General features: G+C 37.3%; 1 protein-coding gene and 1 pseudogene across 1 annotated transcript in view; one reads left to right on the top strand and one right to left on the bottom strand.

Moving 5' to 3' along the window:
* The window catches only part of ME1 (malic enzyme 1), a 190,322-nt gene that overhangs the window by 41,240 nt on the left and 130,900 nt on the right, over positions 1-18,182 (bottom strand). The window contains exon 7 of the mRNA XM_027057335.2: positions 8,939-9,048. Coding sequence (XP_026913136.1) covers positions 8,939-9,048 — 110 coding nt within the window. The remainder of the gene's footprint in view (positions 1-8,938; positions 9,049-18,182) is intronic.
* Positions 1,416-3,820, top strand: LOC106970129 (transmembrane and coiled-coil domain-containing protein 3-like; annotated as a pseudogene).

The raw sequence follows: 18,182 nt of genomic DNA, 5'->3' as shown, positions 1-18,182 counted from the left end.
CTAAAGCAGAGTAATGTTTGAAAAAATCTGCTGGATTAAATTCTTTTGCAGTAAGAATATTTGACAAAAGAATCGTGCATTCTAATTCATGTGCTGCTTTTTCTGTTAAATGTTTGATAAAACAAATTCTAATATAACAAAATAATCTAAGTAGTTTTTTTGTCTTCTAGTATAAAGACATCTTAGCAGAAACATAGGGGAATGCAACTGTGGTGTCTCCATATAAAATAAAGTGCTCTGGAATATGAATGTTAAGTCAACTGAGTATTAAAATCTACAAATAAGAGGAAGGAATAAGTGTAGTCAGAATACTGTTTTCTTTTTTTCTCTGTATAACTTCTTATCCTTCACATAACTGATATCAATTAAGTGGTGACGTGAAGAATGCCTCTTATAAGGAAATGAGAGCACATACCAAATTACTACATAAACTAATAACAATATGACTTTGAAAAGAACACTAACAGACACAATAGGTTTTTGGTATTAAGTAATCTTGCTAATGAAAGATTATATGTTAGGTATTCTTGTGTTACGGCTCAACAGTTTAGCGTGGTATCTTTTGACACTTGAAAAATGTATTCATAAAAAGATGCCCATTGTAGCAAATCCATTAAACAGTTAAAATCCAGATATACAAAGACTAAAGAAATCACCTATAATCCTACTGCCTAGGTAGAATCCTTTTCAACATTCTGATGAATATTCTTACAGCTGTTTTCTATATCTGATATGTGCAAAGTAAAGAAAATTTTAATTTGTAAAAAATACCTCATGCCATGCATACGATTTTAGCATACTTTCTGCCACTTAACAATATCCTGTGGCTACCTTATGATGTCAATAACATATTTTAAAATATTCTGTATACTTATAATATTCCATAATATGGATATGTCAAATTTATTTAACCAAACCTCTACTTTTAGATATTTAGAGGACTTCTGATTTTTTGCGTTTAAAAATAACATTACAATAGAGACTGCATTCCAGAGAGGGCAATGGGTGGCTAGGGCCCTCCTCAAGCCCAACCCTGCCCCCGTCCCCCACCCTGGGGGGCAGCCCCACCACATGCCACCTGAAAGGGGAAACAGGAAGGCTTCTCCCTGTCTGGCTCTCAGTGCCAACGAGTCAGACCTAGGATGCACTGCAGCTGGGCCAGGTTCCAAAGTAGCTAGATAACTGATGCTGGATTCGTCAGGCCTGTTCCTGCCACACTCACACTGCTTGCTCCAGGACCACCTGCATGCAGCACCAGGTGCTGCATTTGGTATCAGCTGAAAATGTGTATCTAAATATGAGCTCAGCTCAACAGAAAGCTTTGGACAGCCTTGCCTTGTCCTGTAAAGTTGGATCGTGAAGGTATTAGAGCAAATTACTTCTGGATGTTGCTTCTAATAATACTTCCTCTGATAATGGATGCTGTGGAACGTGGAGAGGTGTCGAACATGCCATCAAGTTACAGCTTGAGGCGGACGGGTGGCTATAACTCAGAGGAAGCGGTGGGTCCTCCATAGTTGCGGAAAGCTCTCTGGGTTTCTTCACTAAAAGACTGGGGTTCTTTACTGACTGAAAAGGACAATCAGAGAAGTGGGAAAAGATGCCAGTCTGTGGGATGAAGAGAAAATGTTTCAGGTGCATACATTTGAAATGTTCCAAAAAGAGGTGAATGAAGTGAAAATGCAGTCTTCCAGGCTGTCCATGGACCTGAGAGAGCCCTGCAGGGAAATTACAAAGATGTTGTGACCATGAAGGAGAGCAGCGGGCAGCACCTAGAGCCCTTGGGAGAGGCTGCAGTAAAGGAAGAGATGGAACCTGTGGAACTTCTAGCAGCAGAAAAACATCAAGTTGAAGCCCTCAAAAATACACATCATCAAAACAAAAGTTTATCCATGCTTGATGACATTCTTGAAGATGTGAGAAAGAGAAAGGAAGAACGCACTTTTGATGACAACGCATCAGTCAAAGGGGTCAATTTTGAGGCAGTTCTGAGGGTGGGAGAAGAGGCAACTCTAAGCAACACCTCACAAAAAATGAGAAGTGGAGCCTGATCTTGGTCTTAGCATGCTGACTGACTCCCAAAATGACCAGTATATTTTGACCAAGCCCAGAGACGAACAATCCCGGGTGCAGATCACCACCTGACGAAGAACGCTGTTAGCACAGGAGCGTTGTCTTTCCTTGGAGCCGGCTGTGCGTAGCAACGGGACTGCCGACATACAATATTTCCTTTCACGACTGCTGGGATATTTTTGGGACCTCCAGGACGAAAGGGGATTAAGTTTATTGTACAAGTGGAGACATGAGAATTTGGGGTTCTTTACTCTTTTTCTTATTGGCTTAGAATTTTCCCCAGTGAAGCTGAGAAAGGTAGGAAAGATTGCCCTACAAGGACCACGTCATATGGCACTAGCAGTGACTGCATTCGGCTTACTATGGGGACATCTTTTACAGATCAGACGCACCCAGAGCATCTTTATTTCTACTTGCTTGTCCTTATCAAGCACACACGTAGTGTCCAGGCTCCTCATGGGTAGTACCTGTGGTGAAAAAGAAGCAGGTGATGTTGACTATACACGGTGCTGCTCAAGATGCTCATAGTGCAGGACACGCAGCCAGGCTTTAGTCATGGCCCGCAGGACGGCCCTTATCCAATTCACTACTGTGAATACTGGCTTGTTGGTCAGATTCTTTTCTCTGTGGCTGCTGCTTTTCTTCTATGCCTTATCATAAAGACTTATCTCATAGGCCTATCTTATCTAAAGCTTCACATTGAAAGCAAAGGGAATAAAAAATATCTTATAAGAATCTGTGCTTTCACCTCTTTTTCAAAAATGTTTTATATATTTTTGAGAGAGAGAGAATGAGAGCAGGGGAGAGGCAGATAGGCAAGGGGACAGAGGATCAGAAGCAGGCTCCCTGGCTCTGCACTGACAGCAGAGAGCCCGATGCAGGGCTCAAATCAAACCCATGAACTGTGAGATCATGACCTGAGCCAAAGTTGGAAGCCTAACCGACCGAGCCACCGGGGTGCCCCACTGCTTTCATTTTTTTTTTTTTTACATTTATTTATTTATTTTTGAGAGACCAAGAGAGACAGAACACAAGTGGGGGAGGGGCAGAGAGAGAGAGAGAGAGAGAGAGAGAGAGAGAGAGAGAGACAGAATCAGAAGCACACTCCAGGTTCTGAGCTGTCAGCACAGAGCCCAACACGGGACTCAAACTCATAAACCATGAGACCATGACCTGAGCCAAAGTCGGATGCTTAACCAACGGAGCCACCCAGGCGCCCCTGCCTTCATCTTTTTAATGCTGTCACGGAGCTGTTGGATGTCTCCATGGAGCTGGGCTGCTTCCTGGCCAGACTGCTCATCTCTTCCCAAGGCTACAAGGTCACTGAGGAGATTGTGTCTTAAATTAAGCCTAATTGTGACTTCCTGGTTACCATTTTCTTTGCATCAGTTAGCAGGTCTTCACCTGTTTCCCACTTTTGTGGTGTAGGAGCTCACCGTCCTGATGGTCCCTACTTTGTTGGTGGTGATCATGAACTTTGCTCTAGTATCTCTGGTTCTTGTCTCTTCCTGCCGAAGACCAACGAGTACATCAAGTGGCTCACGGCCACAGGGCCCAAGTGAGCAGCTTCTCTTCCATCCTGGGAGCAGAGTGCGCAGAGAGGGCATCACCTCTCAGAGGCGTACCTCCGAGTCCTGAGAGTGACTATGCACAGCCTTTTAGTGGCCCCAGTGCTATGAAGAGCTGCAATTATCAAGTGTGTGCCACCTCAGGAGGGTTGGTCAAGTCCCTAAGGGCACCGAGATGACACATGACTTCACAAAGTGAAACCTGGGTATGGGAATCCAGAAGCTTGGGACACTTCAGTGAGGGCACATTTAGGGCACATTTCTGTGAGCCAGCTACATCAGGAACAAAACACTCCATTAAAGGTGGGGGGTGGGGTCTTCCTACTGGCCTGGCTTTATAACTTACTGCCATAGTTTAGGATTTACCAAAATAATTTACCACATTCAGTTGATTAAGAACAGTACAAATATAATGCTGCGTTTTACAAATCACCTTGACTATTTTGTCTGGATGTGCCTTTTCTTCTGAAATTAATGTTAACTTTCTATTGTTACTTCATCAATACATGATTTTTTCGGAAAAAATAATAATTAGAAAGGTTTTTATTTATTGTTCAACTTTACCGTCTTAATCTGTTGGTCAATGTTTGTTAACAATCCCGTGATGTGAAATTTTAATTCTGGCAATGAGTTTGAAAAGTTACTTTTAATACTTAAGGCCTACATTTTCTAATATGAGACAAGTATATTCTAAATGTCTTTGTTCTTTATTATAATAATCTATAAAGCTCAATTCAATTTTTATTACATATATCATTCTTTTAAAATATTTGCTTTGATTCACAAGAATATACATGCTTTTAAAAAAGATCATTTATGATCAGAGAATAATTGAAAAAATAACATTGCAACAATGTTAATAATATATAACTAATGTTAACAATACTATTAATAACAATAAGTATCCTTATCTAAACAGACATTCTACCAAAGAAGATACACAAATGGCCAATAGGTACAGGAAAACGTGCTCAACATCACTAATCATCACAGAAATGCAAATCAAAACCATACGAGGTATCACTTTGCACCTGTTAGAAGGGTTATTACCAGACACAAGAAGTAACAAGTGTTGACAAGGATATGGAGAAAAGCGAACTCTGGTGCACCACTGGTGGAAAGTAAACTGGTGCAGCCACTATGAAAAAAAGTATAGAGATTCTTCAAAAAATTAAAGATAAAACTACCATATGATCAGCAATTTCTCTTCTGGGTATTTATCTAAAAGGAATGAAATCACTATCTTGAAAAGATTATCTGCAACCCCATGTTCATTGCAATATTATTTACAATTGCCAAGACATGGAAAAAAATCTAAAATGTCCATCGATGAATGAATTAAAAAAATGTGATACACACACACACACACACACAATGGAATATTATTCAGCCATAAGAAAAGAAGGAAATCCTAATATCTGCGACAACAGAAATGGATATTGAGGGTATGAGGCTAGATGAAATAAGTCAGATGGAGAAAGACAAATACTCACTTATATATGGAATCTAAAACAAAACCAAAACCAAAAAGCCAAATTCATAGAGAACAGATTGGTGGCTCCCAGAGGCTGGGGTTGGGAAGTGGGCAAAAGGCATGAAGGTTTTCAAAAGGTACAAATTTACAGTTTAAAATAACTAAGTCCTGGGGCATGTGGGTGTTTCAGTTGGTTAAGCATCCAACTTTGCCTCATGTCATGATCTCAAGGTTAGTGAATTCGAGCCCCGCTTCTGGCTCTCTGCTGTCAGCATGGAGCCTGCTTCAGATATTCTGTTCCCCTCTCTCTCTGCCCCTCCCCTACTTGTGTTCTTTCTCTCTCTCTCCTTCTCAAAATGAATAAACATTTAAAAGTAAATAAACAAACAAATAAATAAGTCCTGCAGATGTCATGTACAGCCTGGTGACATACTGTATTCTGTATCTGGAAGTTGCTAAGAGTAAATTTTAAAAGTTCTTGTCACAAGAAACTGTAACCATACATGGTGATAGATGTTAACTTACTGTGGCAGTCATTTTGCAATATATACATATACCAAATCGTTATATTGCACTTAAAACTAATAGTGTTACATGTCAATTATATCTCCATTAAAATAATAAACACATATTTAAAATAAATAAATATCCTTGTACATTTGCTTTACATACTTTTACTTGCTCAGGATAAATTTCTACAAATGGAATTGTTGGCTCAAAGAGCTGTAGACTTTTAAGGTTTTTGACACATACTGCCTTCCCAAGAGTTGCACCAGTTTATATTTCCACCATCGATATATGAGTGCTCATCTTCTTACAGCATCGTTAACAGTTGGGATTACTATAGAAAATCTTTGCCAGCTTGATACAGAAAATCAGTTTTTCATTTGCTTTTTAATATGCTTTTTAAAACTCAGTGGTGTTAAACTTTGAAGCATGTTTTCTGGCCAACAGTCTTCCTTCTTTTGTGAAAAGTCCGTTCTATCATGTCTGATTTTTGATCTTTTCAATTATCAAAGCATTTAGTATAAGATTAGGCTATATCTACCTTATTTTTTTTAAAAATCCTAACAAACTTGTTTATTATGGCTGAATATTCTATGTAAAATATTTACAATGTTATGTTAGAGAACAGCCATTCCAGAGAGGGTATTATGAGAAGAAAAACCTCTTTTTTGTCATTGATTTTAAATGACCAGAGGATGAGACCTTATTGTTTTGATCTGAATTTGCTGAATTCAGATTATAGAATTAAATGTCCAATTTCTTAACATATTTAACTGGCACATTTTTTCCAGTTAAAAATAATTATAATTAGAATGCATTAAGGTCCAAATCTCTATCTAAAACCAAAATCTCTATCATTTAAAATTATTTTAGATCATTTAGATAAATTATAAGATTTTTAAAATCAAATACTTTTCATAAAATATCTTTAAATAACACATCTGTTAAAAAAAAGAAAAGAAAAGAAAAAAGTTCTCCCGAGGGTCCAGTGTGAAACATTTATTTACATGGTAAGGCTATAATAGCTACATAATTATTTTCCTTGACACTGGAATGCAATTTCTATGCCCACAGTGGGGAAAGTATTACATTGTGGGCAAAATGGTAATAACATAAGGTTAAAAAGGTAAAATAGAAACATATGGGGATAATGTGTCACTAAGGACACTATTTTGGTATGGAGAAATGCACAAAATGATTTCATTGTTTCTAATCAGAACCCCAATAACTTGCCAAAAGTTTTCTCTAGTCAGAGATTGGGCCCATTTTTCTCAAATCTGTCTTTTTGTTGGCTAAGGCAGTCATACTCTAAAATTCCTATGTGTAAAGAGGTAAACATGCAGATTTTATTTTAGGACAGATTTGCTGGGGTGAAAAATTAGTTATTTAATGCCTCCACTGTGGTGACCTGCTGGGTGGAGTGGGGAATATTCTGTTGTGGACACTCCAGAGCAATTCCACATGCAATACTCTTGGCCTTGACTTAAGTAAGCATCTGCCTCAGATTTCTTGTGCTCCTGACTTTAATTCTGATGCAGCCTAGGCCTTGACCTCTAAATTCTGACTAAGTCGATAGGTGCTCTGACCCTAATTCCAAACTGCTCATTTTGTTTGATAATTTGGATTTAGCACTGTTTGTCTTAAACTGAACTCTGATGCCTATTAATTCTGTGTATTGATTCAAGAGTATGTAATATCAGTCTGTAAAGATGGATATTTCTGTGGGACCCACAAAATCAAAAGATAAGAATATTAAAGAAAGGATAGTTTTTTCAGCAGTGAATGTGGCTATTTTTTTTTTAAGATTTTAAGTAATCTTTACGCCCAATGTGGGGCTTGAACTCAACCTTAAGATCAAGAGTCAATGCTCTACCAAATGAGCCAGCCAGATGCCCCTAATGCGACTATTTTAGAGACCACTACAAAATTAACTGGTAAGTGACCCAGTCACTGGTCTACAAAATCTGTCTGCAGCACCAAAAGCACGCTATCACTATATATGTATCTTCAAGTTATAGCTATAATAGAACTATAGTGCTGTAAAATTAGATTCTTTACTTCCCTTTTGAATTTCTCCAAATATTCACTTCTCATGAATAAATATTCAAAAAGAAATTTAAATTAAAAAGAAAGAAAATAAAGTTGAAGTAACGTATAGCAGCATCTTTATCATGAAAATGATACTATAGTAACCATGTGATTAACATCACAAAGGATTTGGGGGAAAGAAAGACTCAACCAATTGCTTTAGTGTGCCTCAAAAGGTACAGAGGCTTATTATTTTTAAACACATTATATTCATATAGTTATGTCACAATACAGAATTTAAGCATAGTGAAATCTTTATCATGAAAATGATACTACAGTAACCATGTGATTAATATCACAAAGGATTTGGGGGAAAGAAAGACTCAACCAATTGCTTTAGTGTGCCTCAAAAGGTACAGAGGCTTATTATTTTTAAACACATTATATTCATATAGTTATGTCACAATACAGAATTTAAGCATAGTGAAATCTTTATCATGAAAATGATACTACAGTAACCATGTGATTAATATCACAAAGGATTTGGGGGAAAGAAAGACTCAACCAATTGCTTTAGTGTGCCTCAAAAGGTACAGAGGCTTATTATTTTTAAACACATTATATTCATATAGTTATGTCACAATACAGAATTTAAGCATAGTGAATTTTAAAAGTTATATTTGTAAAGTACAACTCAGTTCAGAGGGTATTTTCACACATAATTACTTGTCCTCAATAAAAACTCTATGAATAGACAAACATTATTAGCATCCTCGTCTCACATTTAAACTCTTCTTAGACCACCTCATTTCCAATAGCATTCAACATCTTACTTCACATTGGCTGTCTTCCTGCTAAGTTCCCCGTTGGCACTTATCACCACTCAGATCTAATGCTTCTTTCAAATACTACATTAGAATACCTCACTCATGGTCTACAACCTCCTACCTTTCCAGGTTATTCAATTTTCCCCATTATGCCGATTCTTTCATTTTAAACATCCAATTTATTTTTTTTTTTAAGTTTACTTATGTTTTAAAGAGAGGGAGACTGAGAATCCCAAGCAGGCTCTGCTGTCAGTGCAGAGCCCAACAAGGGGCTCAATGTGGAGCTGGAACTCATGAACCCTAAGATCATGACTTAAGTCAAAACCCAGACTCGGAGGCTTAACAGACTGAGGTGCCACCCAGGTGCCCCCTATTACACACATTCTTTAACCTCATGGGAATATCTGGGCCCTTTTGCCCTATGCATTCTGTATCTTCACTTCCTTCCCTATCCAGCTTACCTTGAATATCATCATTGAATGTGCAATACTGGTTTTGATATTTCTTCAGGAGACGAAATGCATTTATATTGGCAAAATCTTCAAATTGAATAAGGCAATTCATCCCATACCTATGGGACAAAACATTCATTTTAGAAGAGGTTCATGAAATAACATACAAATAAACCTTTGAAATCAGTCTACAGAAAAGATAAAACCTTTTCTTTTAAAGGTTCTATTTTGCTACTTAGTATAAGTATGTAATACAATGTCTGTTCAGCAAATATTCACTGCATACTTAGTACAGAAAAAGCATTGTGTTGGCACTGTGAAATAATACAAAAATGAGAAAAATAAGGTCCCTATCATCAAAGAATTTAAAATTTAGTAATTTTTAGAAAGTTTTTGAAAAAAATAGAAAGTAACATAAAAGCGATATAAACAAGCAATTATAGATGTTGAGAGGACAGATATTACTTCGGGCTGGAATCACAGACCTGGTAATAAATGAACTGAGTTGTTGTTTTTTTTTTTTTAATGTTTATTTATTTTTGAGAGAGAGAGAGAGACAGAGATAGAGTGTGAGCAGGGGAGGGGCAGAGAGAGAGGGAGACACAGAATCTGAAGCAGTCTCCATGCTCTGAGCTGTCAGCACAGAGCCCAACCCGGGGCTTGAACCCACAAACTATGAGTTCATGACCCGAGCCGAAGTCAGATACTTAACCAACTGAGCCACCTAGGTGCCCACAAATGAACTGAGTTTTAAGGAACAGAGATGTAGGTTTTTATAAGCCAGGTAAATACCAGAAGGAACATGAGATGCAAATTGAGAAAGAAAAAAATTTTCAAAAAATAGCAAGAAACCCTATTTGGCTATAATGTGGTGATACATGTAAGGGTGTACTAAAAATAAGGTCAGAATTTTATATTGGAAACCTTAAAATTCTAGCCTAGGATTCTGGTTTTTATTCTATATTAATGGCCAAACACTGAAAGGCTTTGAGCTTTGAAGTATATTGGACAGATTTTTACTTCTGATATTAATAGCTTACTTGTCTGACCCCTTATATGATCATCCACCTGGGTAACCTATCCAAAGCAAGAGGAATTAACATTATTGATAACCCAGGATTCTAAGAGTTGCCAGAGAAAGCCATATAGCCATGCCTTGCCACTACAGTTATATGGTCTCCAACCTTGGCTAGACTCCCACTGCCACCCTACATGTGATTCCTCTTATTTGTTCTTGGTCAGCTTCCACTTCCATTATACCCGGTGGCTATTCCCAAGCTTTCCCAATCCTTTAAAATCTTGACCTCTTCACATGTCTCCCACATCTGGCATAGTGAGGGCATAATACATGATCTCCCTCAACTGTGCCCCCGCCCCCGACCTCTATCTTTAGCTGTATTCTTCAGGCATCAGTGGACAAGGTATTCCTCCTCCTCTTCAAGGTACCTCACCACAGGTGCCACATTCTCACTCCCTTCTTCTCAGTTAGCTCCCTCCCTTGTACTTATAACTTCTAGAGAAGTTATAAGAATATAGAATCCTCTCACCTGATTGAGTTTGAATCTCTCATTAAAGGGAAAAAGTTCTCTCTTGACCCCATGTTTTTCCTATTTAATGTGCTTGAAATAGTAGTTTACAGTTCATCTCTTATTTATTTCTCAATCCCCTGGAGTTTCCTATCTACCCTCATTATTCTAGTAAAATTGTTGTTCTCAAGTTAAAATATTTCCTGACTAAATCTAATGAACACTATTATCAATCTTTAATTTACCAGACCTCTTTGCTGCATTGCCACTAATCTGTTTGTCCTTTTTCTTGAAATTCTATTCCCCAGCCTTCTGAAATGTCATACTTTTCTGTGCCTTCTCCTAAATTTGTGATTATTTCTTCTTTCTACTTTGTGGCATCCTTAGCACCTAAACATTGGTGTTTTCTACTACTCTGTCATTGGCTACTGTGTATGAGCATGTGTATATCCTATAAAATCTCAATCCTGCTTATGGTTTTCATTATCAACCATATATACTGACTCCCAAATGTGCATCCCTAGTCTATTCCTATCAACTTCAGATATGCATATCCCACAACCAGCTGGATAATTTTACTTGAATTTACCTCAAACTAGAAAATCCACAATTAAATTCATTATTTTCCCACAGTACCTACAAGTGCACAACACGTTTTTGTTGGAAGAAGGTAACTTATCGATATCTTCTAATTCCTGATTTTAATACCACATCCCTTGGTCACGACAAAATCAAAGCTATGGTTCCTTATCTTTCTTCCCCCATGATACCAATTTTTTCAGAAGAGAGGGTGATAAACTTCCCCTCATTTCTCACTTCTTGTCAATATTTTGCCAATAATTCAAAGGCCATCTCAAACTTTGCAGAAGAGGTCTTTCCTTATCCAACCAAATACTTTGTGAATCAGTTATTTTTCTTCCATTGTGGTAATTTATATATTATTATATTTGCCCTTGGTGGAGAATCTTTTTCAATCACCATTAAATTTATAGGGGAAACTGGTTTCCGAATTTTTATTGATTGATTGATTGACTGATTCCTAGTGAAGTCCAACATCTTTTTTTATGTCATTTGGTCATCTGTAATCCTTTCTGTCAGATTATGTTTTTTGGCTCTATTCTTACGTTCCTTTATTATTTCATAAGAACTCTTTACATAATGTTAAGAATATTAACTTGTTATATATGTTGCATATGGTTTCCCTACTCTAGTATATTGTGCCATTAATCATTTACAATGTTCCTGTTTGTTTTCACAAAAGAAATTTAAAATTTTTATGTTGTCAGATCTCTCTTTTTCTTTACAGTTTCTGCCCTTGACAGTCTTCTTACTACAGTCTTCTCTACATTTAAATATTAATCAAAAATTTCTTCTGGTGATATCATAGATCTAGGAAATAATCTCTATATCTGGTATTATTTTTTTACTGTTTGGATGTAGTTTAAAAAAATTTTTTTAATGTTTATTTATTTTTGACAGAGACAGAGCATGAGCGGGGGAGGGGCAGAGAGAGAGGGAGACACAGAATCAGAAGCAGGCTCCAGGCTCTGAGGTGTCAGTACAGAGCCCGACGCAGGGCTCAAACTCACAGACCGCAAGATCATGACCTGAGCCGAAGTGGGACACTCAATCGACTGAGCCACCCAGGCACCCCTGAATGTATTTTTTTTAAAAAAGATATTCAAAATTTCTATTTTCTATATAATTCATCCAACTATGCCAGCACTATTTATTTAATAGCCATCATTTCCTCTCAACATCTGTAATCAAATACTATATTCTGATATATAGCAGGGTTGGTTTCTGTGCTTTTCCTTTTATTTATTTTTTATATATAATTTATTGTCAAAGTGGTTTCCATACAACACCCAGTGAGTGCTCATCCCAACAGGTGCCCTCCTCAATGCCCATCACCCACTTTCCCCTTTCCCCCACCCCCCATCAACCCTCAGTTTGTTCTCTGTATTTAAGAGTCTCTTATGACTTGCCTCCTTCCCTGTCTGTAACTTTTTTTTCTCCCTTCCCCTCCCCCCTGGTCTTCTGTTAAGTTTCTCAGGATCCACGTAAGAGTGAAAACATACGGTATCTGTCTTTCTCTGTATGACTTATTTCACTTAGCATAATACTATCCAGTTCCATCCACGTTGCTACAAAAGGCCATATTTCATTCTCATTGCCACGTAGTATTCCATTGTGTATATAAACCACATCTTCTTTAGCCATTCGTCAGTTGATGCACATTTAGGCTCTTTCCATAATTTGGCTATTGTTGGAAGTGCCCTATGCATCAGCACTCCTGTATCCCTTGGGTAAATTCCTAGCAGTGCTATTGCTGGGCCATAGGGTAGATCTATTTTTAGCTTTTTGAGGAACCTCCACACTGTTTTCCAGAGCAGCTGCATCAGTTTGCATTCCCACCAACAGTGCAAGAGGGTTCCCGTTTCTCCACATCCTCGCCAGCATGTATAGTTTCCTGACTTGTTCATTTTAGCCACTCTGACCAGCGAGAGGTGGTATCTCCGTGTGGTTTTGATTTGTATTTCCCTGATGAGGAGTGACATTGATGTGCTTTTCCTTTTATTCTACTGATGCTAATGACAACAAATATTTTTTCACTTTAAAGTAATATGCATATGTCTGTACATACTTGCTTATTCTTTACAACCATTCTATGAGGCAAGTAGTATTATTATTATCTTACACATGAGAAAAACAGGCACAGCTTGTTGATACTTCCTGGTAATAACAGTCCAATAGCAATGATTAGGGTACTAATCTCTTTATCCAGAAAAAAATGACTCTGTTTTAATTACTACAGTTTTTAAGTGTCTTTATTTTTTTTATTTTTAATGTTTATTTTTGAGAGAGAGAGAGAAAGAGCACAAGCAGGGGAGGGGCAGAGGGAAAGAAGCAGACACAGAATCTGAAGCAAGCTCCAGGCTCTGAGCTGTCAGCACAGAGCCCAACGCGGGGCTCGAACTCACAAACTGCAAGATCATGACCTGAGCCAAAGTCGGCGCTTAACAGACTGAGGCACCCAGGCACACCTAAATATCTTTAATATTTAATAATATTATTTATCTCTCATCTTTCTCTTTATGTATCCACTTGGCTGTGGCAATGGTTTAAAAACACAGGCTTTAGAGTCAGTGCTCCTGGGCTGTAATCTTGTTCTCCACACTCATTCTGTATTCTTAACTGTGCTGTGCCTCTGTAGCTCTACTAGAATAAATGAGAATAATGAGAATAAAATATTATCATAAGGTTGTTATCAGGATTAAGTGGTAAATGTATGATGTGTGATGTGTGAAGACAGGTACATGAGTGCCCTATAATCTGAAATAATTTTCACTTAACAGGGACAATAGAAGCCACAGAGAGTGGGTATCTTCAAGTGCCTAAGAGAAAATAACTGTCATCCTAGAACAGAATATCTATCAAAGCCATTCTTCAAAAGGTTGAATTATGCATCAACTATACTTCAATAAAAAAAGAAATTTAAGTAAGAAAAATTCTTTTTAAGTAAGGTTGAAACAAAGACATCTTTAGATAAATAAAAACCAAAAGACTTCAACTAAAGGAACTTTTCATGGGTAGAAAGAAAATAATCCCACAAAAAAGTTTATGATATAATAAAACAGTAAAATATAATAACAATAAACTTTTATCCATATAAAATAGTAAAGAGGAATAAAGCATGACACATTGAGGAGGCTGGGAAAATTTTTCCTCAAACGGCAACAATAAAGCAGAACAAATCCTTCAAAATCATCATTTCAGTGCTCTGGAAATCAACTAAAGGCAAAAGGAGCAAAAATTTAAAAGTAACGTGGGAGTGGGGTCAAATCTTGAAAGGAACATACAATTTTTAGGCTCCTTATATATATGATGCCATTCTAGGAAACTCTTTAGCTAGCTTTCTTAAAAATTACTAAGATGTTTTTAAGAACGGACAAAAGCATTTCTAGGGTTATAAACTACTGCTTTTCTTTTACAACCTTAGCAAAGAAGCAAACTTTGTGGTAGCAACGGATTATCCCAAACACAAATATCAGTTGATAATCATCTGGTGTTTATAAAGGCTCCTTCCCCACTTCTCTGGTTTCTACACAGGCCTTTAGAAAGTAAAGGCTGCATGCTTTTAGACAGTGCCCTCCCTCATACAGTCTGCCCCTGATGTGTCATGTACAGATGGCTAGCAGCATTAGATGATCTGTCATTATGTTCAGAAGCAGCAGAACCTTGTGGTCTCCATATGTGAGGAGGAATCAGAGCCTTCTCGGTTCTATTCCTGGATCTACTACTTACTTGGGTTCTGCGGTTTTGGACTTGTTACAATTTCTCTGTGGTTAAAATGAAATCCCCACAATATGGTTTGCCTTCAGTGTTTAGGACACAATGTGGTCAGGCTTTATGTTTATAATATTTTCTAACTATAATCTACCAGTTATAGGTAGTAAAATCCTACACAAGATACTTTATCATTTACAAAAGTTTATTTTAGAATTATCCCCTGGAGAATACTGTATATCTGTTTTATTTTCATGATTCTTCTGTACCTGGTAGTTGACTTTGATTTGACTCTTAAAGATTTAGAGAGAGAGAGATCCTGGACTCATCTTGTGATACAGCATCCTGCATCATATAATGAAAGAAAACCATGTAAGAGATATTTTGTTCCACACTGACCAACCTTGTCACTACGAAATTGTAAGTAGTGGAACACAAGGAAGCTAGCCAACTCGATTCTACATAACTATGAAAAGAACCTACTATTTTATGATCAAAGTATCACATAAAATAGTGGGTGTAAATGGTTTCAAAAGTTGACAGAAACACCACCCATAAAATTAACCTGTAAAAACTGGTGGCACTGTTTTCTCTGGTAGCACCGTTAAATCACAGAAAATTTCATTACAGTGACTAATCATTACATCTAACAATGAGTGGCAGGCACTGTACTCCACTCTTTATGTGGATTATGTCATTCAATTCTCTCAGCAATGAGGAAGGTAGATGTGACCCATTTTACAGATGAAGAAACTAAAGCTCAGAGAGATTAAGGGCCATAGCAGAGTGCATACTGCTAATAAGTGGTAGGGTCTGGGCTGAACTGCAGGGCCCATAGTTTTAACTACTATATGTACCGGCTCTCATAGAGCACCAATGTCATGATCGACTCAATGAAGTGAACATTGTATTTATTAGTAAAAAGACTGCGCTGATACAATAAAGGAGTTATAATTTTATAAAACTAGCAATGATGTATAAAAACATCATTTGTACATATTCAATATACTAGGTATTTTTATTATAGAAAGTATATAAACAGATATTGGTGAAAACAATTAGATTTTCTTTGATGATAAACTATTAAGAATTCACTGTAATCATGTCAACCAAGCACATTTTGATTTTCCCTGAGAGTTATAGTAACATGTGGTTCTTTTAGGACTTACTACATACATGGCACTATGCAGTATTTAAGATCTAAAACACTTTAGTTCTGATTGGCACCTTAGATCTAATTTTTTACAAATCATTCACTTTTACTAGTGTCACTGAGGTCTGACAGTACTCAAAGAATTAAACAGCAAATAGGACTCATGGATCTTGTGCTTAACATGCTCACAGTCATGGGGCGCCTGGGTGGCACTCGGTTAATCATCCGACATCAGCTCAGGTCATGATCTCACAGTTTGTGACTCCCAGCCTCATGTCAGGCTCTGTGCAGGCAGCTTGGAGCCTGGAGCCTGTTTCAGATTCTGTGTTTCCCTCTCTCTCTGCCCCTCCCCCACTCTCTCTCTCTCTCTCTCTCTCTCAAACATAAATAAACATTAAAAAAATAAATAAAACAAATAAAAAATAAAAAAAAAATAAAATGCTCACAGTCTCATTGGGAAGACAAAGGAAAAAAGCAAAAATTTCAAGGTTCAGGTTAAAGGGAAAATCAGGGGCACACAAAGAGATCACTATAGGATTTAGGGAAGACAATATGAATTAGAGGAAGCTTAGGTTGGGCCCTTGGCTAAGATTTAAATGAGGTAAAGAGCTGGGTGGGGAATAAAATCATAGAGACCTCAAAGTTTGTGCTAGAGGACACTGAGCACACGGGTTTGAGGAACCTCAGAAGATCAGGACTGGTCACTGAGTTTCAGATTATGAATACTCTAGAATTCTAGGATAAGTAATTTTAAATTCATGAGGCTCTCCCTGGACATTTAATGCTTCCTTGTAGGAACTGAGAACAGAAAATTGTTCACTCCCTTGTTTGTTCATTTTGTTTAATGTTTATTTGTTTATTTTGCACACGCAAGAGAGAACTAGGGGAGAGCAGGGGAGGGACAGAGAAAGTCAGGGATACTGAACCACACAGGCGCTCCTCCCTTGTTAGTTCATTGTGATATGGCTCCATTTCCTACTACTTTACTCTTCATCATTGTGTAACACTTAGATATTCCTCTCATTTCTTTAATCACCCCTTCTATTATATATTGCTGACACTTCTTAATTATCCTCTGTGAGAGTGGAGGTTATAAAGATTCAGCAATAATCATCCATTCTTTCTTTTGCCTCTATAATCTTCCCCTTATCAAGTTTACCTATTCTTAGGGACTCATTAATCAACTTTAGACAAATGACTTCTAAATCTCATCTCTGTTGCTGATCTTTCAAAGAAGTTCCAACTCTCTGTTGCCAAAATGATAGTAAGAAAGACTTGGAGAAATGCCATATTATGGATCTTTTTTTTTTCTTGAAATGAGAAATAACTGTTCAAGATGTTTTTATATATTGTCATTCTTGCTCTGTAATGGATTTCTGTAAAAATGTCTATAGTATCCAAAAAACCCACAACTCTTTTATATCTAGGACAACCAAAAGTCACACGCAAAATTGAGTCATTTTGTTTAGATGTTGACTGCTTCTCAGGAAAATAGCAGCTTGTGAGATTGTGAGTTCCTGAAAATTCAACAAATTCAAAAGTTTTGCCTTCCGTTTTGCCTTCCACCTTCCATCCCAGTGGTCAAGTTCTGTTAAGCCTTCTTCTTTTATAAAATTGTTATGCTTCTATTGTAAGTGCCTCAACTCAGGTTTGGGCTCTTTGGATCACATCAATGCAACAGTATCACAATCTCCTGATTAATCTCCTTGCTTTTGTTTCCTTTCCCACTGAAGTAATTTACATGCTAAAAAATTTTTTGTCATGGTATTTTAAATAGGTACTGTGTGATGGGATCTCATCTAACCTAATCTCTGCTATTCTCAAAAAGAAATCTTATCCTTCCTTTCTTCCCTTATTTATTAATTTATCAAATAACATACCGAGTGCCTACGAGGGGCTGAAATTATTCTAAGTGCTGTTGACACATCCCTGTCGTCACAAAATTTATAATCTTGTGGAGGATACAGTAAATAGGAGATTACAACGCAGTGTGGTAAGCTCTATAATGGAGGAAATTTAGGGTGCCAAAATGCAGAGCAGGGGCACCTATCTAGTATTAAGGGGATTAGGAGAGGCTTTATCGAGGAAGCTAAAGCCTGGAGGATGAGTAGGAATTTACCAAGTTAACAAAAAGGGGAAGAATTTGTGAGGCAGAAAGAACATACTCTAAGGCCCAGGGCTAAAATAAGTCAATGTCATGTTCCAGGAACTGAAATAAATTAAATATGACTGAATCATAGTGTTTACAGGGAAAGAGACAAGAATTAAGGCTAGAGAGGTAAGC

The sequence above is a fragment of the Acinonyx jubatus genome, chromosome B2, assembly GCF_027475565.1.
Source record: "Acinonyx jubatus isolate Ajub_Pintada_27869175 chromosome B2, VMU_Ajub_asm_v1.0, whole genome shotgun sequence".
NCBI lineage: Eukaryota > Metazoa > Chordata > Mammalia > Carnivora > Felidae > Acinonyx > Acinonyx jubatus.
This window is presented reverse-complemented; position numbering and strand designations above follow the sequence as displayed.